Genomic DNA, 20,509 nt, shown 5'->3' with positions numbered 1-20,509 from the left:
CGTTGTATAAATAAATCTTATATGGGGTAAAGGTTATATGGTTGGGTGGGTGGCATGTGGGGTACAATTAAAACTTTGTGAGGATTTGGGCATACCAGGTCGTAAGGTGCTGCGCGTGTCAGATGTGTCCCGTCGGAAGCACGTACAGTTTCGTTATGGGTCGGGGTGGTCGCGACCATTGCAACAAAGAGGAGGGTGATCCAGAGGTAGTAGGTTGGGATGTAGTGCACAACGAGTCCCCTGAGTGAGAAGATGCCGGGGACCTCAAACTCCTCGAACGCCGTGACGAGGACGCGGATGGCCCACATGGCGATGAGGCCATGGCAGCCGATTAACTGGGCGTGGACGCCCTCGACGGTGGGCTTGCCCTCTTCGTCGACGGGGATGGGCGTGCCGTACACCTGGAGCGTCTGCGCCATTAAGAGGAGGAAGGTGAGGACGTAGGCTGCGAGGTGGCCCAGGTATCCAATATAGCTGGGGTACGTCAGTGGCGTCGGTCTTCGCAACTCACAATAGACCGCCAATGGCTGCGGCGGCGATGATTGCCTGGAGGTCAGTCAGCTCATGCGTGCGGTAGGTGGCGGCATGCACGACAAGCCAACCCACCTGAGTCGATCTCTCTGCGATGATCTTGAATGGGAGGTCGATGCCCTTGAGCGCGGCGTGGATGTGCGTCTCGATCAAGTCGGAGATCAGCCCGGCGAGCGGGCTGACGGGCGTCGGCGTGATGAAGAGCACGGCGGGGATGACAAACGCCCAGAGCGCGCCAAAGTGGTAGCGCAGGTCGAGCAGAGCCGGGGGGATGAGCTGGAAGGACGCCGACAGCACCATGACGACGAGCGTGCCCTTGACGTAGGGCGGCGCGGCCGACAGGCCTGTCCGCATGATTGTGCGGGCGGTGAATATCAGGTAGTAGTGCCCCAGGTTGCGTGCGACAAACGATATGGGGATGGCGGCGACGGGCACGATACTGCTGTCAGCGGCGCACACGACCTGAGACATACATGGCGACGACGGTGAAGAAGAAGAGCACGAACATGAGCTTTGCCGGCTGGTTGAGCAGCGGCGTAATGCTCAGGTAGCTCTGCGTGGCGAACACATAGAGCGAGGGGTTGTATAGCGCAATCTGGGGTCATGTCAGTGCATGTCATGCAGCGCAGCCGAGGTAGAGGAGAGCAAAGCAGAGCAGAGCAGAGCAGAGAGCGACATACCATTCCGTTGAGTTTGTCATACTGGCCGGCCGAGTACGTTAGCGCCCCCAAACGAGTAATAGCGCAGGTTTCGTACTCACGCCCCCCAGCGTATCGGCCACCATGGCCATGGAAGTGTCAATCTTCTCGACTTGGACGGCGGCGGTGGCTTGAGCCGCAGCAATCTGCTCTGCGATGTGGGGCGGCGGGGTGAAGAGTGGCGAGAGGGGTGAGAGTGGTGATCTGGGAGTGGACACCTCTGACACTGGTGTCGTCGGTGAGAGGGCCGGCGGTGCGCCTGGTCCAGCAGCAGCACCATCCTTTGGGGGCGGTTTGGGTGGCACCTTGGGCGGCTTCTTTGTGAGTCGGTTGCCGACACGCTTGAGTGGTGATAGCGGCTTGCGGCCCTTCTCTGGTGGTGGTGGTACTGGCGGGGGCACCGGGATGGGCGCTGGTGTATCGTTGCTCATGGTGGTAGAGTGTGCAGTGTATGCAATGAGTGAGTGTTTGTTGTGGGGAGGTCGAGCGAGTAGGCGGGTAGGTAGTGTAACGAGATTGGGCTATAAAAGCGGAAAGTGTCACTGTGTCGTCGCACGACGCGGGCAGGCAGCCAGGACAAAGGCAGGACACAATGGCAGGCCCAAAGCCCGCCGCCGTTGGTGGGCTTTGTCTTTCGCTCGAGATGGCCCGTTGACCGATGGCCGCATCAAACCCGCCGACCAAGCTGGCTGGCTGAAGGGCGGCCCGCCCGATGGCGGCTCGCTTGCCTGCCTTGCCGTTGCCGTACCGCGGTGTTCGATTTGGATCTAACCGCTGCTGGCGCCGCAAGGAGTAAAAGCAGTACAAAGATATCATCCGCGTACTAGGCACATTCCGCCTAGTCGCCAGACGAAACGGACCGACCGAGCCGGGTGGGGCAAGTCGGCGCAATTGGACGCAAGGCCCGCAAGGCGGCGGCCATGTGCACCGCACGTGACATTGGCGTGCTTAACTGGGGGGAAATATTACGGCATGCCCCCCGATCGCCGAAAGTCGTCCGGCCGGTGGTCGACTTTCTTTGCGTGCAACCCATCTACAGCGTCCATCGCTATCTACAACCAGCTCCGACACCACAACGCACCATGGCCTCAAACCGCGTCATGGGCAGCATCGGCGCCCTGGCGCGCACCGCCCGCCCCTCGGCCGTCGCGTCAACATCCCGCGCTGCCTCGCGCGCTTCGTGAGCTAGCTCCCGCGCCCGCCCTCGCATCACTGACCCCGTCAGCTCCTCGGTCGCCTCGGTCGCCGCCACACCCACCAAGGAGGTGGAGCTCAACGAGGACGGCCTCCTTGTCTTCCCCAAGCTCCAGCCGCTCCCCGCCCCCGAGGGCGTGCACGTCGCGACCGTCCACCTGCGCGCGTACCACCCGACCAACCTCGACCTGTACTCGGAGTTTGCGGCGCACACTGCGCGCTCGCTCCGCATCCCGACGTCGGGCATCGTGCGCCTCCCCACGACCAAGGAGCTCAACACGGTGCTCAAGTCGCCGTTCGTACACAAGAAGGCCCAGCAAAACTTTGAGCGCAAGACGCACCGCCGCACCATCAAGGTGTTTGACACGGAGCGCGAGGTCCTCGACCTCTACCTCCGCTACCTGCGGCGCAACGGCATTGCCGGCGTAGGCATCAAGGCCTACGTCCACGAGTATGTCGAGTACGGCTTTGCCCGCGGCGAGATTGCCGAGCTCGAGGGCCAGGTCAAGGGCAAGGACGCGGCAGAGCTCGAGAAGGCGACGGCAGAGATTGTCAAGGCCTTGAGCCAGGGCCTCGAGTTTGACGACGAGCCCAAGGCGGTCGATGCGCCCGAGGCCAAGAGGGAGGAGAAGCTCGAGAAGGTTGAGGCTGAGAAGGAGGCCGAGAAGGAGGACAAGTTGGAGAGGGTCCAGGAGGAGGCCGCCGAGGCCGAGGCTGCTGCCGAGCCAGCGGCCGAAGCTCCCAAGTCATCATAGAGCAGACACACAGCACATGCAGCATCTCATAGCTACCGTGCTGGCGCTGCTACTGACCCCACGACCTCGGCACCTTGACCCCCCCTCTAATCCGAACACTGCATGCCCTCTACAAATACACCAGGCACACATCGTCTAAGTAAGGCCGCTGTCGTCCTCCTCGAGCGCCTTCTTGATGCGCAGGAGCACGCTCGTCTTCCAGTTGTCGAGCTTGGTCACCTGGTCGTACTGGTACACGGCGGCCGTGTAGCGCTCAATGTCGGCCTCCTCGCACGAGTCGACAATCTCCTTGGCAAACTTGGCCTCGCGTGTGGACGGGAACGTCACGTCCTTCTGAGCAAACGTGTCGAGCAGGCGCTGGGCGAGCACGAGGTCGCCCGTGGCCATGGCCGCCAGCACCGCCCGCAGCCAGTACTCCTTGACAGAGTACTTTGTCAGGGGCGATGTGAGCGACCAGTCGGCGACGGTCGTGTACAGCTCGACCGAGCGGTTGTAGTCGCCGAGGTCGGCCGAGAGCTCGGCAGCCTGCTGGTAGCACTGGTTGGCGGTGCTGACGGTTAGCTTGGCCGTAGTGTAGCCCACTCACGCATTGGCATCCTCCTGCTTGTACCAGTCGCCGGCGCGCTGGAAGCTGTCGCGCGCCTTGGCAATGTCGTAGCCGTCCTGGGCGTAGATGGTGGCGATCTCCTTCTCGCGGTCGGCCGCCTGCCTAAAGTTGCCGGCCTCGATGATGAGCTTGATCGTGGCGTGGAGGGCGTTGACAGCGGCTGGCGAGGTGAGCTAGGTCTTTCTCGCGACACCATCAACTCACCCGCAGGGTCCGTCTTCTTGAAGCTCTTGGCGGCGTTGTGGAACGCGTTCATCGCATCGTTCTTCTCGCCGGCCTGCAGGCGGCAGTCGGCCTCGCGCTCAAACGCCTTGCCCGACTCGGTCCAGCGCCCGTCGACCTTGTAGGCGTTTCCGGCCTGCAGCGTTAGACGAGTTGGGGCCGTGCTGTGCTGGCTCGGGCAGGCGCTGCCGCCGCCGCGTCGTCCCTCCACCTACCTGCTGGAAGAGGTCACCGGCGTCCTCCCATTTTGAGCTCGACGAGCTGAACCATCCTGTTGAGGACTTTGCCTTCTTCTCGGCCTTGGAGAAGAGGTCGTCGCCGCGTGATGCCATGGTTGTGTGCGGTGGGTGTGATGAGAGTGAGGTTGGCTGCTCGTTATTTGTCCAAGTGGCATCATGCACGCTGCGTAGGTGGAGTGACGTTGCCGGGTGGCGCAGAGCCAAGGGTAGGAGACCACCGTGGGAAAGCCAGACAGCCGGAAGCGGGATTAGTCAGCGTGTGGCGGAAGGTGCTGGCGGTCAGTCAGTCTCAAGTGACGTTCTCGACAGACGTGATCGAGCGAGCGAGCAGAAACAACAATCGCCTTTCAACTTTCTTGATCTTATCAACAATCTCTCTCAAAAGGCTCAAAGCGACGTCACTGCGGCCAGATTCATCACTCGACATCACACAACGCGTAAAAGCAGCCCCACACACACCTTGACCTCGACCCACCAACATGGCGTCCCATCTCGCCCACATCTAGTGAGTCCCTTCCTTCCGTCGGTCTGCTAACCCACAGCGGCACCGAGCAGGACCGTGTCAACTGCTCCTTCTACCTCAAGATCGGCGCCTGCAGGCATGGTGACCGCTGCTCCAGGTAAGTTGAAGGGCACCCAAGCTTCAGCAACTGACTGTACAGAAAACACATCAAGCCCAACTTCTCCCAGACTGTTCTCCTTCCCAACGTCTACAACAACCCTGCGCACACGCCAGAAGGCGCTGCCTTAAGCAAGGAGGAGCTGCAGGCCGACTTTGACCGCTTCTACGAGGACTTCTTTATGTGAGTGGGTGTAGCCTGTGCTTAGCTGACCCTGCAGCGAGCTCTGCAAGTACGGCAACGTCCAGGAGATGCACGTCTGCGACAATGTCGGCGACCACCTCGAGGGCAACGTCTACGTGCGGTACGAGTGGGAGGCCGAGGCCGGCAAGGCGGTCGACATGCTCAACAACCGGTGGTACGGCATGCGGCCGCTGCATGCCGAGCTGTCGCCGGTGAGCGACTTCCGCGAGGCGTGCTGCCGCCAGAATGAGCTGGGCGAGTGCAAGCGCGAGGGGTAAGTGGGCGTGGGAGAGGGGTGTGGGAGGACGTCACTGACAACGCAGCTTCTGCAACTTTATGCACCTGTGCCACCCGACCAAGTCGCTTGTGTCGTCGGTGCACGCGAGCCAGCGCATTTCACGGCGGTCAAAGCTGAGCAACGGCGGTGGCGACGGGCCGGAGGCGGCCGAGCTCGGCTGGACACCAGGAGCGGCGCGCGGTCGCGGCGGCGGCGGACGCGACGACGGCGGCTGGGGCCCTGACCGCGACCGGCGGTACTAGGGCGGGCCTGGGGCGAGATGAGCATGTGGAGTGGAAGGAGTGCGGCGGGTATGGCCGCCGCGGTGAACTCATAGATCAGCAGCAACAGATGTAGCATGGTGCCATTGGTGTGGGCGTGGGCTTGCCAGCGGCCAGCGGGCCACCCGAAGCGCTACCCGGTGGGTGCGTAGGTGCGTCTTGGTCACTGCCCAGGCAGAGCGTACGCGTCGGTCTTGGAGCGAGACAGGCGCCAGTCAGAGCAACGTAGCACATAGTACGTCGAGGGCCATCAGCAGCAGCCCAAGAAGTCCCCTGTCTCTCTCCCCTCCCCACCCTCCACCAGCACACTGCATGCCCTCTACGCTGCGCTACAACAGCTTGAGCTTGCCAGTGACCTGGTTGATGAGACGCGCCGGGCCCGGTCCAACACCCAGCACAGTCTTGGAGCCAGGCGCGACCTGGGTCCTGCCCGCGTCCTGGATCGTCCGCGCGCAGAGGTTGAGCGCGCGGGCCTGGCGCGCAAGCGCCTCGAGCTCCTCGGTGTCGGCGCAGCGCAGCGCGATCTTGGGCTGGCCATACATCTTCCACTTTGAGATAAGCTGTGGTGTCAGCGGCGCCAGCTCCTCTCCTTACCGCCGGGTTCGAGCGCGCCAGCGTCTCGTAGCACGCGAGCGTGGCGTGCCCGCACTGCGCGCCGATCTTCCCCTTGGTCATCTTCAGCGAGTCGTTGACGACGAGCACGAGCTTGATCTCGTCCCCGCCCGGCCGGACGGCCTTGAGGTCTGCGGCGGTGGCCGCGGCCTCGTCCTCTGCGTCCGAGTCGGAATCGGTCGCGCCGGCCACCTCTGGCGCTGGGACGGGCGAGGTCGAGCGCTTGGCCTTGGACGAGGCGGCGCGGGTCCCGGCCGGCGCGTTGACCACCACGGGGGAGAGGACGCTCCGCGCTTGGTAGCCCAGCACGAAGGCGAGGACCGTGAGCGCGATGGGGAGCGGCGCGAGGGCGGCTGGCGCGAGCGTCAGCGAGCGCGCGGTAAGCAGGCAGCGGCGTCACCCACCCTGGACGTTGTCTCTAACCTGGCTCATGGTGTGTTGATGAACGTCGACCCCACCCCCGCGCCGAACTCAACTTCTTTCAGGCCGGAGATGGCGCGTACTCCGCGGCCTGACAATCTCAATCGGCACCGCGATCCACCTCGACTTTCCTCGACGTCGCTTCTCCCCCACCAGCCCAACACCATGGCCCCAGCAGCAGTGACGACGAGCTACAGCACGGCCGGGACGGTCTCCTCGCCGCTCGACCTCGACGCGCTCGCCGCCCGCGGCGAGCACGAGAGCGTCCGGCTTAATGGCGCCACTGGGCGCAGGGTGTCGCCCAAGCCCAAGGCGACGCTCACGAGTTTGACGGTGAACAATGTGAGTAAGCCGAGCGGCCGCCGGCCGCGAGGCGGGGCGTGGTGCGGCGGAGATGGGCTCGGCATGTGCGGGGCGAGGCCGCCGTCGTGGCAGCGCGCGTGATGCCGTGCCGGAGCTTCTCCCCCCTTCCCCCGCCAACACGTCGCCGCGCCGATCGAGCTCGCGCGCTGACGCGCGCTCACTCAGGCCGGCACCCTCCGCAAGATCAACGCCGTCGTCCTCCCCATCGTCTACTCTGAAAAGTTCTACAAGGATGTGCTCGACCCCGAGCTCGACGAGATCAACAAGCTCGGTACGGCGCCCCCCCAGCACCGCTAACGCCAGTCTACTACGCCGACATCCCCGTCGGCGCGTGCTGCTCGCGCCTCGACAACCTGTCCGGCAAGGAGGCGCCGACGCTGACGATCCTGACGCTGGCGTGAGTCGGGCTGCCGGCCCCACCTCCCCCCGCGCTCGCTGCGCTCGCTCACGCCGCAGCGTGCTCGCGCCCTACCGCTCCCAAGGCCTCGGCGCCGCGCTCGTCACCCAGGCCCTCCGCGCCGCGCTCCACCCCACCGCGCCCCCACCCCCCACGCCGCCCGCGTCCGGCCCCGCGACCCGCGCCGCGCTCCAGCCCGCGCCCCCACGCAAGCCCGTTAACCGCGCCCTCGTCCACGTCCAGGTCGGCAACGACGCCGCCAGGCGCTTCTACGAGCGCCTCGGCTTCAAGGAGGCCGGTGTGTGAGTGGCTCGTTGGGGTCGTACGCCGCGCTAACGCACGCAGCAACGAGACGTACTACTCGAAAATGGACCCCCGCGCAGCGTGGATCCTTGTCCTTGACGACATCGCCGCCGCCCTCGGCGAGGGCGCCAACGGCGACTCCAAGTAGAGCACCACCCGCTCCCGCATGCACACCACCAGGATATGCACCATGCTCCCCTACACTGCAGGCTCCCTACACTGCACACTCCCACTACACACTCCCACTGCAAGATGATGTGGCATGGGTTTTGTCAAGTGACAACTAATGCTCCGTCCTACTGACCAAGATCACGACTGCTACAGAATCCCCGCTTTCCCTGTTTTTTTAGTCTACTCTACTGAGCATGCGAGTGTCGCCGTTTTGTAATGATGCTGCCGAGATAGTTGAGCCGCACGTGCTCGAGCTTGAGCGCCAGGTAGGTCGTCACGGCCCGACTGCTCTCCTCAAACTCTTGCAGCACGGCCAGCATCTCGTCGTCGGCAAGGTTTTCCTGCTCCTGCAGGCGGAGAACAGCCTCGGTGAGGCGCTGCGCGTCCGACCACCCGGCAACGACCTCGGGCGCCGCGTGCACGCGACCAGAGAGATTGCCGCTAGATGCAACACCTCCGGCATCCTGCCCAAGGCCCATGCCGCCAGCGACGGGTATCAGCGGCGCCTGAACCGTGCCAATGGTCGCTGGGCCAGGTGCCAAAGGCGAGAGGGATGCTTCGTGGTGAGGCACTCCTCCCCCGTTCATCCCACGTCCTCGATCGCCCGACTGCATGCGGTCGCCAATGGTTATTGTCGACATTGTGCGGTTGTGGTTGCTTGCGGGCATCGTCTGTCGCCGATTGTCGCCAGCTTTTGTCGACGCCGCTCGAACATGGCGCGTGCCGTTGGCCGGTGCTTGACTGTAGCTGTTCATGCGGTTATGCCTGTTACCTCCAATCGAGGCGGCACGGGCATGATTGTGGCCATTGGCGTTGCCATTGTGGCCGCCGTTGATGGTCGCCGAATCAGAAAACAGCTGCGAGGCGTCAGGTGGGATGGGGGTCTGGTACACTGTTGGTGAGGGCAGAGAGGGGTCCATGACGGTTGGGGTAAAGGGAGGCGATGTGCGACCGAATGGCGGTAGATGTGTCGTGTTGGGGGTAGTATGCGGCTGCGCGTGCGGGTGGGTATACGAGTGCTGCGGTGCACCCTGGGAGCCTGGTGGTAATCCAGAGAGAGGCTGCGCGTGCTGATGCGCTTGGGGCTGGGGAGGGGGATGTGATGTGTGTGGTGGTGGCGGTTGGTGATGAGGCGGCAGCTGGTGCTGCGGGGCGTGCGTCTGGGACAACGGGTTTGCCCGTTGCGTGTCGATCGGCATCTGGTAGAGCTGTTGCTGCTGTTGCTGTTGCTGCTGCTGTTGTTGTTGCTGTTGCTGCTGATGCTGCTGCTGCTGCTGTTGCTGCTGCGGATGTTGTGATGACAGTGCCGACGCTTGGGTCGGCTGATGTTGGAGGCCGGTGCGGCGGGCGTTGCCAGAGTTTGTGCGCTGACGCTTGGGCGAGAGCTGGGCAGCCGCGGGGCCTGAGAGGAGCGCCGAGTCGTATGGAGGCGGAAGGCGCTTGTGCTGCTGGTGCATCGAAAAGGCATGCTGTGACTGGGCGCCATGGTCAGCGCGAGGTTGTCACCACGCCCACGCCACACGCGTCCGCGCTCGGCCACGCTCGGCCAGGACAGGCACTACTCACATTATCAGGGAGCGTAAATGAGGCATCAATACGCTCAATGCTATCATCGGCCTCTGGTGGCCACATAAGGTTTGGGTTTCCCGACTGGTGTAGTGGATGTTGCTGATGCTGATCATGATGTCCGTGGGTCGCGTTCAGGATCTTTGCTTGGTCGTGTTGGTGCACAGACTCGGCCACTGAAAGGGTGCCGACAATCGTGGGAGCCGAGGGGTTCGTGGCCGTCGTTGGCGTAAGGTTCATAGACACGACTGCAGACCCGTCCGATGCCAGCGACGTCGATGATACTCTTGGTCGTGATAGTCGTGGACGGGTCCGTAGGCTCTCTGCTGGACAGAGAATGGCCAGCTGATCAAAACACGGCAAATGGATCTTCTTGTACTTCTTCGCTTCAGTGATCTGCATGGCGTTTGCCGTGTTAGCGAGCGCGTGCGCAGTCACAGAGTAAGCCATTCGCCCTCCAGCCGGCCGCCGCGACAAGACGACAACGCGGGACGACCATGGGGCATGGGGCAATCTCACCTTTTCCGCTGCTTCCCAGGCTTCCTCGCTGGCGTGTAACCGGTGTTGGCTGCGGTCCCAAGAGAAGCCACGCAGTGCCTCGAGTTCGCGGACGACCTTGTAGTCGCGTTGAAGTCGCTGCCATCTGCTCTTACATGCATCCGGCGTCTTGGGGCCTCCCATGTACATGGTACGCTCCAAGAGGCCAGATGCTTCGTCCCAGACGCCGGGCTTGAAGCCATTGTCGGTCGTTCTCCCCGTTTCACGATGCCGTAACAAGACGTTGATGAGCACCTCTGTGTCTGAATCGGTCCAGTGCGCAGACTTCTTGCGATCCTTGCTGCCTGCTGCTCCTGGCGGAGAGGATGAACCCCCGCCCGTCGGCGGGTGTGGTGGGGCGACGGCACCACCACTGGCCATATGGTTCAAGGTGATTGGGGGAGCCGCAGATGCCAGAGAGCGATGGGTGATAGGGCCGGTCGAAGACGTGTCGCGGCTGTAGTGAAGGCGGGGGTGCCCGCCAAACTAGAGCATGCTCGAGTCAAATGGCGTGCCAAATGTAATGGCTCGTGATCGTAGATGATGTCGTAGTCGATGCGTTGGCTGTCTAGACGATATGCAAGGCTGGAGAATAATGTGAGAACAAGGCCGAGTACGCGTGGGGGGGGGGATGCCGAAGCGAGCGAGGGTGCGATGGATGCGATGGATGCGATAGAGGCCAATGACACCGTTTTCGCGCCGTGCGTGCTTGCCCCGTGCCGTGTAGCCGTTGGGCGGGGTGGGGGGGTCGCGCGTCGGTAATATCCACAGACGACTGCGGGGGAGAGCGCGGGGAGGGCTGGCTTGAATAGCAATGAGGAGAGACAAGAGTGGAGAGATGGGAGCAATGAGGGAAAGACGGGGCGAGGCCGGCGGGGACGGATGACAGACGACCGGAGACCACGACTGGACCACTCACCGGCAAGCAGGCAGGCAGGGACGGAGGCGCTTGTCTCTCTCTCTGCCTCTGTCTCTTTCTCTTTCTCACTGTGCGGTCTCGACTTTTGGTGCTTGAGAACAATAAGGGGTTGATTCAAACCCGTCGTTGCTGCTATTCCACCTTGGCGTTTCAGACCAACGCGCGGATAGAACTGGGCCGGTTTGAACCACTGCCGCTCGGTCGTCGCTCGGTAGACGACGGACGGGGTCAAGAGCGAGGGAGCGAGGGCCTGGCCTAGACGAGACCTAGCTTGTGCTAGCTAGCCTTTTGCAGTCGAGCGGGGCAAGAGGCTGGAGACAAGGTTGTCGTGTGCAACCTCGTCACACGGTGCGACGAGGGTGATGAGCTTGATTGCGGGGACCGAGATGCAGCAGTGGTCGCCGTCGTGAGGACGAGATATGGATGGGAGGGGGGGGGCAAGGGGAGGGGAGGCAAGGGAAGAGGGAGGAGGGGCAGAAGGGGGAGGAGGAGGGAGGAGCGGGAGGCGAGGGCAACGATGACAGGGGAACCGGCCGGCCCAGGAAGGCCAAGGCAGGCAGGCAGGAGGCAGGCAGGCAGCAACACGACCAAGTGTCGTCGTCTGTTGCCGGGTCAAGTCAGGTCAGGCCGAGGCGAGGCGAGGCGAGGCAAAGGGGCATGCATGCAAGGCTCCATGGGAGATCGAGGTCCCACAATCCGAAGTTGTCGGCCAAACATAGACTGCTGCTGCCTGCTAAGCTAGCTATCGAGTGAGTGAGCCATGTGCTTCTGCACCATTAGTGTACGGCAGCGAGGCCGGCAACACGCGGTGCGCGCCGCACAAGGTACCTGCGATCGCATTGTCGCAGCTTGGCTTTGCCAGGGCGTGTGCGCGCGTCAAAGAGATTGTGAGCTGTTGCAGCGTCTATGCATGCGTGCGCGCGTGCGTCAGGCGGCGACCCAAAGACAGAGAGAGAGAGCGTCTCAGGAACTTGTCAATGTCGACAGTGGGCGCGGCAGGGATCAGGCAGGCACATTGCGCGTCGGTGCTGTGCTAGGCCAAGCCCGAGATGCCAGTAACCAGTCGCCGTCGCCGTCGCCGGGGCCGGGGCCACGCAGACAGGCTGCTCTCGCTCGATCTCGCTTGTACTCTCTCGGTCTCGGAGTCTCGGCGTCTGGCTTTGTACGCGCCGTTGACCATCTGCGTCACGAGGAATTTCGATCATGGTATCCAGGCAAGTGTTCATGTGACGAGTCATGACGGCAATGGCAAGCTGCTGGCTCGCGGCTGGCTCGAGGCTCGTGGCTCGACGTCGAGCGCACTACTTCCCCCCGATCGCCATGTCAATAGTCCTGAATATACAATCCGGCGTTTGCTGGAATAACAATAAATCCTAATCCCCGCGCCTATCCGATTATTGTACTCCCGCCCAGTCCAGTCACCGTGACATCACAAGTCACAAGTCATCTTCCCTCGCCGCAGCATCTCCCTTTTGTCCAAAACATCCCCCCTTTCCACCCAACATGGCGCCAGAGGACCTCCTCTACGACCCAGGCGTAGACTCGCCAAGGTCAGAGCTCGACTCGGACGACGACCTCGACCGGCCCGGCCCGTCCCGCGGCAGGCGCGGCAGCGGCAAGCAGGCTTCGAGCTCAAAGAAGAATGGAAAGGGAAAGGAATCCATGAATGCCTGGGAGGAGACGTACAAGCGCAGCTGGGATGTCGTTCAAGAGGACCAGGAGGGCGGCCTGCAGGCGGCAGTCGACAATTATGTTGCCCAGCGGATGCGGAAGAGGTAGGTTGGGCAGAGGGGAGGGTGGTGCCGAGGCATGGCGAAGCCGGATCGCTGTGCCGGAAGCGGCGCCGAGAACAACGCTGACCCCACCCACAGAGCGCGCCAGTCCGAGGCACCTCTGCGCCGCTCCCTCGTGCGGCACATGTTTATCATTGTGGACCTCACCGAGTCGATGATGGACAAGGACTTTCGTCCCACCCGGTATGTTACCGACGTCTGACGCCCATCTGACTGGGCAGCTTTGAACTCACGCTGCAATACTTGCGCGCGTTTGTCGTCGAGTGGTTTGACCAGAACCCGCTCGGGCAAGTCGGCGTCATCTACTTGAGGGACCGAAAGGCACATATCCTCGTGCCCATGGGAGGTGGGTGCTGGCTTTGACCACAGCTCACAAGTCCAGGCAGTCCGCAAGACGTGGTGGCCGCACTCGAGGACAAGCGTGCACTGGCGCCCTCGGGCGAGCCAAGCTTGCAGAATGGCCTGACAGTGGCACGGGGCGGAATGAGCCACCTGCCGTCGACGTCGAGTCTGGAGATTCTTGTGCTCTTCAGCGCCATCTCGACGGCCGATCCCGACGGGCCGAAGAACATTCAGCAGGTGTTGGCCGAGCTGGTGCAGGCGCGCGTTCGCACGACCATCATTTCGCTCTCGGCCGAGATCAAGATCTGCCGTCAGATTGCAGAGCGAACGGGCGGTCGGTTCGGCGTTGCCATTGACGAGGATCATTACCGCGATCTGCTGTGGGAGACGATCCCTCCACCAGCCGAGACCATTGCTACCCCCGTGACACTCAGCGTCCGCGATGCGCTCCACCGCGGCGGTAAAGGTCCGGCAGGAGGTACCAGCCGGCCTCCGCCTGCGGGCGACCTCATGGTCATGGGCTTCCCTACACGTCTACCGCCTGCGGGCGAGGGCTTCTGCGCATGCCACGGTCTCATCAAACGCGGAGGCTACATGTGCCCGCGATGCGGGTCCAAGCTGTGCGACGTGCCGACCGACTGCGACGTGTGCTCCCTGATGGTTGTGAGCAGCCCGCATCTTGCGCGAAGGTGAGTCGTGTGGTGTGTACGGTGCTGACGATGCAGCTTCTGGCTCCTCTTCCCCGTGGCCAACTATGACACGGTCAGCGACACTGGCGCAGTGCAGGCTGAGTTGGCGTCGGCGTGCTGCGGGTGTGACACTGCGTTCCCACTGCTCTCGAGCCTTGGACCCGACGCGGCCGCGCATGTCGACGACGGCATCAGCCCGACTGGCCGGTACCGGTGCGCCAAGTGCTCCAACGACTTTTGCATGGACTGTGACTTGTACGTCCACGAGACGCTGCACACGTGCCCGGGGTGTGCGCAGTGAGGCGGGCAGCGGCAAGGCCGGCAAGGATCGCAGATAGAGGTCGGCAGCAGCACAGATAGACGCTGCCGCCGACAGCAGCAACCAACATCATACCATCATATGCAATGCATCACAACGTGTGGGCGCTGGGCGTGTGCCAGTGTCGCCAGTGTATCTCGTAGCCATCGCGCGGGCCCTATCCCGCCGTCGGCAGTGTCGTCGCGACACTCGCGCGTGTCGTGTTGAGTGAGCCGCAGCCGCACCCAGCCTAGTACTTGTGCCGGGTCGAGTAGTCTGCTGTCAGCGCGCGTCCCAGCCGGCAACCCACCCTTGGGCGCGACGACGAGACCGCGGCCCTTCGATGCGCCGCGGTAGACCGTCTCGATAATGTCGATGAGCTCCTGCTTGTCGGTAATAGCCCAGTTACTTATCGTCAGCGCTACCCCTCACCCCCAACCCACATCTTGTTGTTGTTTCCCGTGCCCAGGTCGATCATGATGTGCTTGTTGCGGTAGAAGAACATGAGCGTGCACTGGTCGTACAGCTCGTACATCTTTGTGAAATCCGGCACCTCTGTAATGTCGACGAGGTAGAGGATGGCAAAGTTGGACACCTTTTCCGACACGCCGAACAGCGCCTCGTCCATCGCCATGCACTCGGGGTCGTGGTCGTGCCCGAAGCGGATGCACACGACGCGGTCTTCCTCGACGAGGATGGCCTGGTCGACGTGCCAGCCAGAGTGGAGGCTGCGGTCGGCGTCAGCGAGCTCTGAGCGGAGCGAGGAGCGAGCGGCGCGGGCACGGCGACCACACACCGCACTTACTGGGTCATAAAGTACGACATGGCGGCGACGTGTTCGACTGCGACCGGCGACGGATGCTAGTTGTGCCCAAGGCAAAGATGGAATGAACAAAGTGCAACACCGACGCCGGCCGCAACAACAAGCCGTCCGTCTTCCAACATTGTCGTCAGTGGCAACACAAAATACTTCCGCACTCATTCATTCTTCGGCTATGGCATTTTGTCTACGTCCTTCAACCCAGAGCGAGCCGCGGGCAGCGGACAGGCAGCAGCTAGGAGCTACAGGCATAGCTGGCAGCTAGCAGCTTAGACGGCCGCGTCGAAGCGCTTGGCAGCCTCCTCCCAGTTGATGACGGCCCAGATGTTCTTGAGGTACTGCGGCGTCAGCGGCACTCAACCCCCTCCACTCACGTCAGCCTTGACGTTCTTGTAGTCAATGTAGAAGGCGTGCTCCCAGATGTCGATGCCGATGATGGGGGCGTGCGCTGGGAGTCTGGTCAGTACTAGTGCCTCGTGTTGCCGGTGACTCGTCTCCGACGACCCCACTCACTCAGCAGGGGGTCCTGGTTGGCCGTCGTGACAACCTCGAGCACCTTGCTCTTCTTGTTGTAGCCGAGCCAGCCCCAGCCCGAGCCCTGGATGCCGAGCGTGGCGGCGTTGACGTCGGCAATGAGGTTGTCGACCGAGCCAAAGTCCTTCTTGATCTGCTCGGCGAACGCGCCCGAGGTCGGAGGCTTGGTCTGGGCCGAGCCGGTGGGGGCGAGGTTGACCCAGAAGAGCTGGGCCGTCAGTCGTCGTCTAGCGCCGAGCAGCCAGCGCAACTCACCGAGTGGTTCAGGTGGCCACCGCCGTTGAACTTGAGCGCGGCCTGGAGCGAGATCTGGCCCTTGACGTCCTCGGCCTTCTGGAGGCCGGCGAGCTTCTCCTCGGCGGCGTTGAGGCCGGTCACGTACGCCTGGTGGTGCTTGTCGTGGTGGAGGGTCATGATCTCCTTGGAGATGGACGGCTCGAGGGCCTGCGAGGTGAGATGAGGTCATGGGTCGGAGCAAAGTGACACGGTGGGGGAGAGGCAGTGGGCAGAAGCGTCACGCAGCAGCGAGGTCGCACGGCGTCAGCGCGCAGCCCATCAAACGCACAGCTCGCCACTCACGTCGTAGGCGTAGGGGAGAGGAGGGAGCGTGTGCTTGCCGCGGGCGGCAGAGGCAGCAAAGGCGCGGGTCGAGGCCATGGCGGAGACGCGGGTGACGGTGGTGAGACGAGTGAGCATCATGGTGGGCAGTGCTGCAGTCTGTGGTATTATGGGGCTAGCTGGGCTACGAGTGTTGTGGGTGAGCACGACTTGTGAGAATGGCAAACGACACGACCGGGTTGGCTGACCGTCGAGGTGTTAATGGCGCGTGGGAGGGGGAGCGGAGGGGGGAGGGTGGTGCCGGACGAGTTGGTGCGATGCTGACTGCCCCGCCGGAGATGGACCATTCAAGTCCGAATTGCGTCATGCGGCGGATTGATTGGTTGCGGCCGAGGGGCCGAGGGGGCAAGGCATTGTAGCCGATTTCTAATCGAGTGCTAATGGGCCTCTCTTTTGATTACAAACTCCAGGCAGTTGTCGCCCGAAAGCTTGACCCGATGCGTGGCCGACCCTTAGTAAAGTCACCACCTGCGGCGACCTTTATTGTCTCGAGCCACAGCGGCATTCTCGACACCGACAGAGGCATTTCAGTCGTCGCGACTGCGCCCACTAGGCTGCCACTAGCCATGGCCGCGTGCAATGTGGCGGCCGTGGCGGCCGCCCAGACCACGCAGCGCACGTTCACGACCCCATGCAGATGCAAGTACAATGCCAAGTGTGTGTCGGCGCCGTCGGCGCCATCGCCGCCAGTCTACCCCTCAGAGCCACTCCAGGTCGGCGCTCGACGCCCGCGACCAGGTCAGCGTCGCCTTGTGTGGCTTCCGACCGCCGAACGCGCCATGATAGTCAGACACCTTCCACGCCTCGCCTTCTGTCTTGGGCGGCTGGATCCAGCACGACGAGTCCCAGATTCGACCGTACGCGCGCCGCAGGACGCGCGGCGTGAGCGGCATCGGGTCGGCCCACTTCTTCGGCTGGTCGCGCGTGTGGCGCTTCGGCGGCCGGGGGTACGGGTCCGGCACTCGGCCCGTCACCGGCCGTCGGGGGAAGGCAGCCTGCAGCGAGCGGGGGAGCGCTGTAAATGTCGGGAGGCGGGTCGGCACGACCTCCGGTGGCGGGGGAGGGCTCGCTGCGCTGTCTCCCCGGCTTGGTGGCGGCGGCACTCGCGGCGTCTGACCTACGCCTGCGAGCTGGCGCAGCGCCTCGACGACGCCGAGATTTTCCCATCCCGTGCTGACGCCGAGGTCGTTGGGCGGGATCGCGAGCGGCACGCGCGCGCGTTTCCATCCCTCCTCCCATTGCCGGCGCTGCTCTCGCCGTACCTCTGATCGCGGGACCGCGATGCGTGCGCGGTCGGGGATGATACGCAATGGTGGGATGTAGGTCAATGGCTTTAGCGCCCCTGGGAGTGGCTGGTGCGTTGATGGTGGAAACCGACGTTCGAGGGCGTATTTGCTGTTCCTCTGTGCCTCTTCTGGCCAGTCGGACGGAGCGAGGGGGGAGGTGAGGGTCACGTTCTGTGGTGTCAGCGGGGGGGGGGAATGGTCTACAGCTGGTGCCGGCCTCATCACCCCACCGTGGGACAGCGTAGGAGGTCCGATGGCGCCCACCCAATCGCCCAACCACACCCACCTTGATCAGCTCCCACCTCACGCGACCCCTCTGCGCATAGCACTTCTGGAGCAGGCGCTCGAGCGCCTTGGGGTGGTACGCGACCGCCGCGCGCAGGGCGACGTGATCCTGTGGCGTCAGCGGCTGCAGGTCACTCCGGCCCACCTTCTTGACGCGCTTCTGAAGATGCAGCACACGCTTGCGCGCGGCCCCCGACGCCGACGACTCGGCGCCGCCGTCGACCGGCTCCTCGATGAGCTTCTCCGCCGCCGCCGCCGCCCGCAGGTTGTCCTTGAAGTGCGGGGCGAGCTGTGCCCATACGTGCGGGTCGGGCAGCCAGCGCAGGTGGAAGAGGTAGGACCGGTATAGGGCGCGCGGGGTGACCGGCGCCGCCATGATGGTCTCGGTGATGGCGAGGTCAACAACCGTGATGGCCAACTTTTGCGGTGGAGGTGACGTCGGGAGGTGGTGATTTCAACACATTGAAATAGTCGAGGGTGGAATTACAAGGCCCATTATAAGCCATTGTAATGCGTTTCACCTCGCGATTGTCGCGTCACGTGGCCGTCGCGTTACGTTCAAACACGTCGAGAAGACTGAAGGCTACGTCCTGTTGACTACTTCCTCACTTGACCCTCACGCACAGCACAATGTCCGAGCTACGAAGGAAAGAAATGGAGGACAAGCGCGCCAAGCTCGCCGAGCTGCGGCGCGCGCGCGAGGAGCGGCAAAAGCTGCTCCAGCAGGCCGTCGATAGAGGGAGCGGCGCATCATCGTCAGAAGTAGGCTGGCCCCGAAGGCTTCCACTGACCTCGCAGCAACAGCAGCAGCAGCCATTAACCTCGCGCAAGGATGTCAACGAATTTGTCGACTCGCTGCTGTCCACCGGGCGCCCCAACTCGCCGTACACCCCCGGGGGGCCTTCGCGCGTGTCGTCCCTCGGCGCTTCGGCGGCACCGAGCGCACACCCCGCTGCGTCGGGCAGGTCGACGCCACCGAGCGCGTCCGTGCCCGGCACACCTGGGCGGCCGACGAGCCGGCTCAGCGACGGCAGCCTTGGTAACGAGCGGCGCGGACAGGCGTCCGTGAGCATTGGGCAGGGGCTGGAGTGAGTCGACGACCGAAACCTCGGCTGACCCCTCAGAGAAGCGTTCAGCCCGATCGCGCCGCCCGCCGTCGTCAAGGTCGAGTATGTCGACACCTATACCGAGATGTACGACCTCCCGTCCAAGGTCATCAAGCCCGAGACGTACTCCAAGGCGGTTCAGACGGCCATGGTGACGCAGTCGACGTCGACGGCGGATCTGAGCGAGAGCGCCGAGACGAACCGCAGACGAAGAGACGGCGGCTCGGGTCACGAGACGGAAGACGAGATGCGCACGCGCATTATTGCCGAGATTGATGAGGAGCGGCGGCAAATCGAGAAGGAGCTCAAGGAGCTCAAGGAGAAGACGGATAATCTGCAGCTGCAGCGTGAGTTCGGGAGGAGGGCCAGTGCTGACGGCTAGATCTTCCTGACGACCAGAGGCGAACCATCTTTTCGTCGCCTGATTTCGCGAATTTCATCGAGGGCTCGGCGCGCATTGTCCAGCGCGCGCTGAGTGACGGGTACGACTACATCAAGGACTACACCATCGGCGTCGACGGGTCATAGTGGGTGTTGGTGGTGAGGCCGAGCTGACCCGCACAGCGACGAAAGCGAGGGGCAGAAAGTTAAACTGCTGTGCGCCTTCAGCGACGAGCGATGGACGGCGAACCGCTCGGTCACCGGCCTGGACTGGTCGCCAAAGGTGGGTTGTCCTTCAGTGCGCACCTGACCGCAGTTCCCAGAACTCTCGGTCGCGTCCTACAACCGGAACCCATCAGCGCCAAATGACCCCGACGGCATTGTTGCGGTTTGGAACCTGCACCTGCTCGAGCGGCCCGAGTTTGTGTTCCACTCGCCGTCCGACATCCTGTCGGTGACGTTCTCGCCGTTCCACCCGAACCTCATCTTTGGCGGCAGCTACTCGGGCCAGGTGCTGCTGTGGGACACACGCACAAAGCACCTGCCTGTGCTCAAGACGCCATTGTCGGCGTCGGGCCACACGTACCCGATCTACGCGATGAGCATTGTCGGCACGCAGAACGCCAACAGCCTGATTACGAGCAGTACCGACGGCCTCGTGTGCTCGTGGCAGGTGGACATGCTGTCCCAGCCTCAGGAGGCGCTGCGACTCGTCGCTCCTGCGCAGAACAAGATGGACGAGGTGTCGATCACGTGCCTCGACTTTGCCGAGAACGAGACGGCGACGTTCTGGGTCGGCACCGAGGAGGGCTCGGTGTACCAGGTGAACCGGTTTGACCGCGCGGCGGCCAAGGCGGGTCTCAACAGCGAGGACATCTATCGTGGGCACGCGGGCCCCGTCACCGGCATTCACTTCCACCCGTCTGCTGGCCCGATCGACTTTTCCGACCTGTTCCTTACGTCGTCGGTCGACTGGACCGTCAAGCTGTGGCGAACCAAGGCGGGTGGCAGCAAGGCGGCAGCTGCGGCCACCACGTCGCCATCGCAGCCGGCGGGCATCCCGCCGATCCACTCTTTCGAAGAGGCCGACGACTACGTGTTCGACGTCAAGTGGCACCGGTCGCACCCCGCAATGTTCGGCACGGTCGACGGTACGGGCAAGTTTGACCTGTGGAACCTGAACGCGGATGTCGAGGTGCCTATTGTGTCGACGCCGGTGTCGAACCGGGCGCTCAACAAGCTTGCGTGGGACCGGACGCCGCTCGCGCGCAAGGTCGGGCTCGGCGGCAGCGACGGCAAGGTGTACGTGTACGAGGTGGCCGAGAAGCTTGCGCAGCCGCGTGAGAGCGAGTGGGTCGAGCTGCAGAAGACTGTGCAGAGCCTGGCTGCGAACCGGGACGCGGGGGGCGGGCTGGGGTCAGTGCCGCTGCCCGAGGTGGCGACAAGGTTCAGGGTGTAGCGG

The 20,509-nt window shown here is 63.3% G+C and overlaps 12 protein-coding genes across 12 annotated transcripts; 5 read left to right on the top strand and 7 right to left on the bottom strand.

The window, feature by feature from the left end:
- Nucleotides 1–67: 67 nt before the first annotated feature.
- Q8F55_008730 (uncharacterized protein) lies at nt 68–1,660 on the bottom strand (the record flags this gene model as incomplete). The annotated part of the gene is made up of 7 exons (XM_069357114.1): nt 68–109; nt 147–474; nt 512–546; nt 607–970; nt 1,005–1,126; nt 1,212–1,232; nt 1,292–1,660. The coding sequence occupies 7 exons, from the start codon at nt 1,658–1,660 to the stop codon at nt 68–70; spliced, it is 1,281 nt and encodes a 426-aa protein (XP_069205051.1).
- Nucleotides 1,661–2,311: 651 nt separating this feature from the next.
- On the top strand, nt 2,312–3,178 carry RSM10 (mitochondrial 37S ribosomal protein uS10m; the record flags this gene model as incomplete). Its single annotated transcript, XM_069357113.1, has 2 exons — nt 2,312–2,409; nt 2,455–3,178. 2 exons carry the CDS (start codon nt 2,312–2,314, stop codon nt 3,176–3,178), a joined length of 822 nt encoding a protein of 273 aa, XP_069205050.1.
- A 135-nt stretch (nt 3,179–3,313) lies between these two features.
- SEC17 (vesicular-fusion protein S17) lies at nt 3,314–4,339 on the bottom strand (the record flags this gene model as incomplete). The annotated part of the gene is made up of 4 exons (XM_069357112.1): nt 3,314–3,728; nt 3,765–3,945; nt 3,990–4,143; nt 4,223–4,339. The coding sequence occupies 4 exons, from the start codon at nt 4,337–4,339 to the stop codon at nt 3,314–3,316; spliced, it is 867 nt and encodes a 288-aa protein (XP_069205049.1).
- A 63-nt stretch (nt 4,340–4,402) lies between these two features.
- Q8F55_008727 (uncharacterized protein) lies at nt 4,403–5,589 on the top strand (the record flags this gene model as incomplete). Its single annotated transcript, XM_069357111.1, has 5 exons — nt 4,403–4,413; nt 4,789–4,866; nt 4,909–5,049; nt 5,087–5,323; nt 5,373–5,589. The coding sequence occupies 5 exons, from the start codon at nt 4,403–4,405 to the stop codon at nt 5,587–5,589; spliced, it is 684 nt and encodes a 227-aa protein (XP_069205048.1).
- A 347-nt stretch (nt 5,590–5,936) lies between these two features.
- Q8F55_008726 (uncharacterized protein) lies at nt 5,937–6,651 on the bottom strand (the record flags this gene model as incomplete). The annotated part of the gene is made up of 3 exons (XM_069357110.1): nt 5,937–6,167; nt 6,202–6,572; nt 6,624–6,651. The coding sequence occupies 3 exons, from the start codon at nt 6,649–6,651 to the stop codon at nt 5,937–5,939; spliced, it is 630 nt and encodes a 209-aa protein (XP_069205047.1).
- Nucleotides 6,652–6,804: 153 nt separating this feature from the next.
- Nucleotides 6,805–7,850, top strand: NAT5 (N-acetyltransferase 5; the record flags this gene model as incomplete). The annotated part of the gene is made up of 5 exons (XM_069357109.1): nt 6,805–6,981; nt 7,168–7,273; nt 7,306–7,399; nt 7,459–7,701; nt 7,745–7,850. The coding sequence occupies 5 exons, from the start codon at nt 6,805–6,807 to the stop codon at nt 7,848–7,850; spliced, it is 726 nt and encodes a 241-aa protein (XP_069205046.1).
- A 208-nt stretch (nt 7,851–8,058) lies between these two features.
- Nucleotides 8,059–9,679, bottom strand: Q8F55_008724 (uncharacterized protein; the record flags this gene model as incomplete). Its single annotated transcript, XM_069357108.1, has 2 exons — nt 8,059–9,348; nt 9,440–9,679. 2 exons carry the CDS (start codon nt 9,677–9,679, stop codon nt 8,059–8,061), a joined length of 1,530 nt encoding a protein of 509 aa, XP_069205045.1.
- A 2,719-nt stretch (nt 9,680–12,398) lies between these two features.
- Nucleotides 12,399–14,020, top strand: Q8F55_008723 (uncharacterized protein; the record flags this gene model as incomplete). Its single annotated transcript, XM_069357107.1, has 5 exons — nt 12,399–12,670; nt 12,767–12,871; nt 12,910–13,034; nt 13,071–13,719; nt 13,756–14,020. The coding sequence occupies 5 exons, from the start codon at nt 12,399–12,401 to the stop codon at nt 14,018–14,020; spliced, it is 1,416 nt and encodes a 471-aa protein (XP_069205044.1).
- Nucleotides 14,021–14,267: 247 nt separating this feature from the next.
- On the bottom strand, nt 14,268–14,842 carry DIB1_1 (U4/U6-U5 snRNP complex subunit dib1; the record flags this gene model as incomplete). The annotated part of the gene is made up of 4 exons (XM_069357106.1): nt 14,268–14,293; nt 14,328–14,425; nt 14,461–14,745; nt 14,823–14,842. 4 exons carry the CDS (start codon nt 14,840–14,842, stop codon nt 14,268–14,270), a joined length of 429 nt encoding a protein of 142 aa, XP_069205043.1.
- A 264-nt stretch (nt 14,843–15,106) lies between these two features.
- SOD2 (Superoxide dismutase [Mn], mitochondrial) lies at nt 15,107–16,070 on the bottom strand (the record flags this gene model as incomplete). The annotated part of the gene is made up of 5 exons (XM_069357105.1): nt 15,107–15,175; nt 15,212–15,285; nt 15,351–15,579; nt 15,627–15,815; nt 15,951–16,070. The coding sequence occupies 5 exons, from the start codon at nt 16,068–16,070 to the stop codon at nt 15,107–15,109; spliced, it is 681 nt and encodes a 226-aa protein (XP_069205042.1).
- Nucleotides 16,071–16,687: 617 nt separating this feature from the next.
- Q8F55_008720 (uncharacterized protein) lies at nt 16,688–17,936 on the bottom strand (the record flags this gene model as incomplete). Its single annotated transcript, XM_069357104.1, has 3 exons — nt 16,688–17,446; nt 17,562–17,669; nt 17,706–17,936. 3 exons carry the CDS (start codon nt 17,934–17,936, stop codon nt 16,688–16,690), a joined length of 1,098 nt encoding a protein of 365 aa, XP_069205041.1.
- A 254-nt stretch (nt 17,937–18,190) lies between these two features.
- Nucleotides 18,191–20,506, top strand: Q8F55_008719 (uncharacterized protein; the record flags this gene model as incomplete). Its single annotated transcript, XM_069357103.1, has 6 exons — nt 18,191–18,322; nt 18,359–18,648; nt 18,685–19,013; nt 19,049–19,193; nt 19,231–19,330; nt 19,364–20,506. The coding sequence occupies 6 exons, from the start codon at nt 18,191–18,193 to the stop codon at nt 20,504–20,506; spliced, it is 2,139 nt and encodes a 712-aa protein (XP_069205040.1).
- Nucleotides 20,507–20,509: the final 3 nt, after the last annotated feature.

Source organism: Vanrija albida (assembly GCF_041260175.1).
Source record: "Vanrija albida strain AlHP1 chromosome Unknown contig_7, whole genome shotgun sequence".
In the NCBI taxonomy this organism is placed as follows: Eukaryota; Fungi; Basidiomycota; class Tremellomycetes; order Trichosporonales; family Trichosporonaceae; genus Vanrija; species Vanrija albida.
This window is presented reverse-complemented; position numbering and strand designations above follow the sequence as displayed.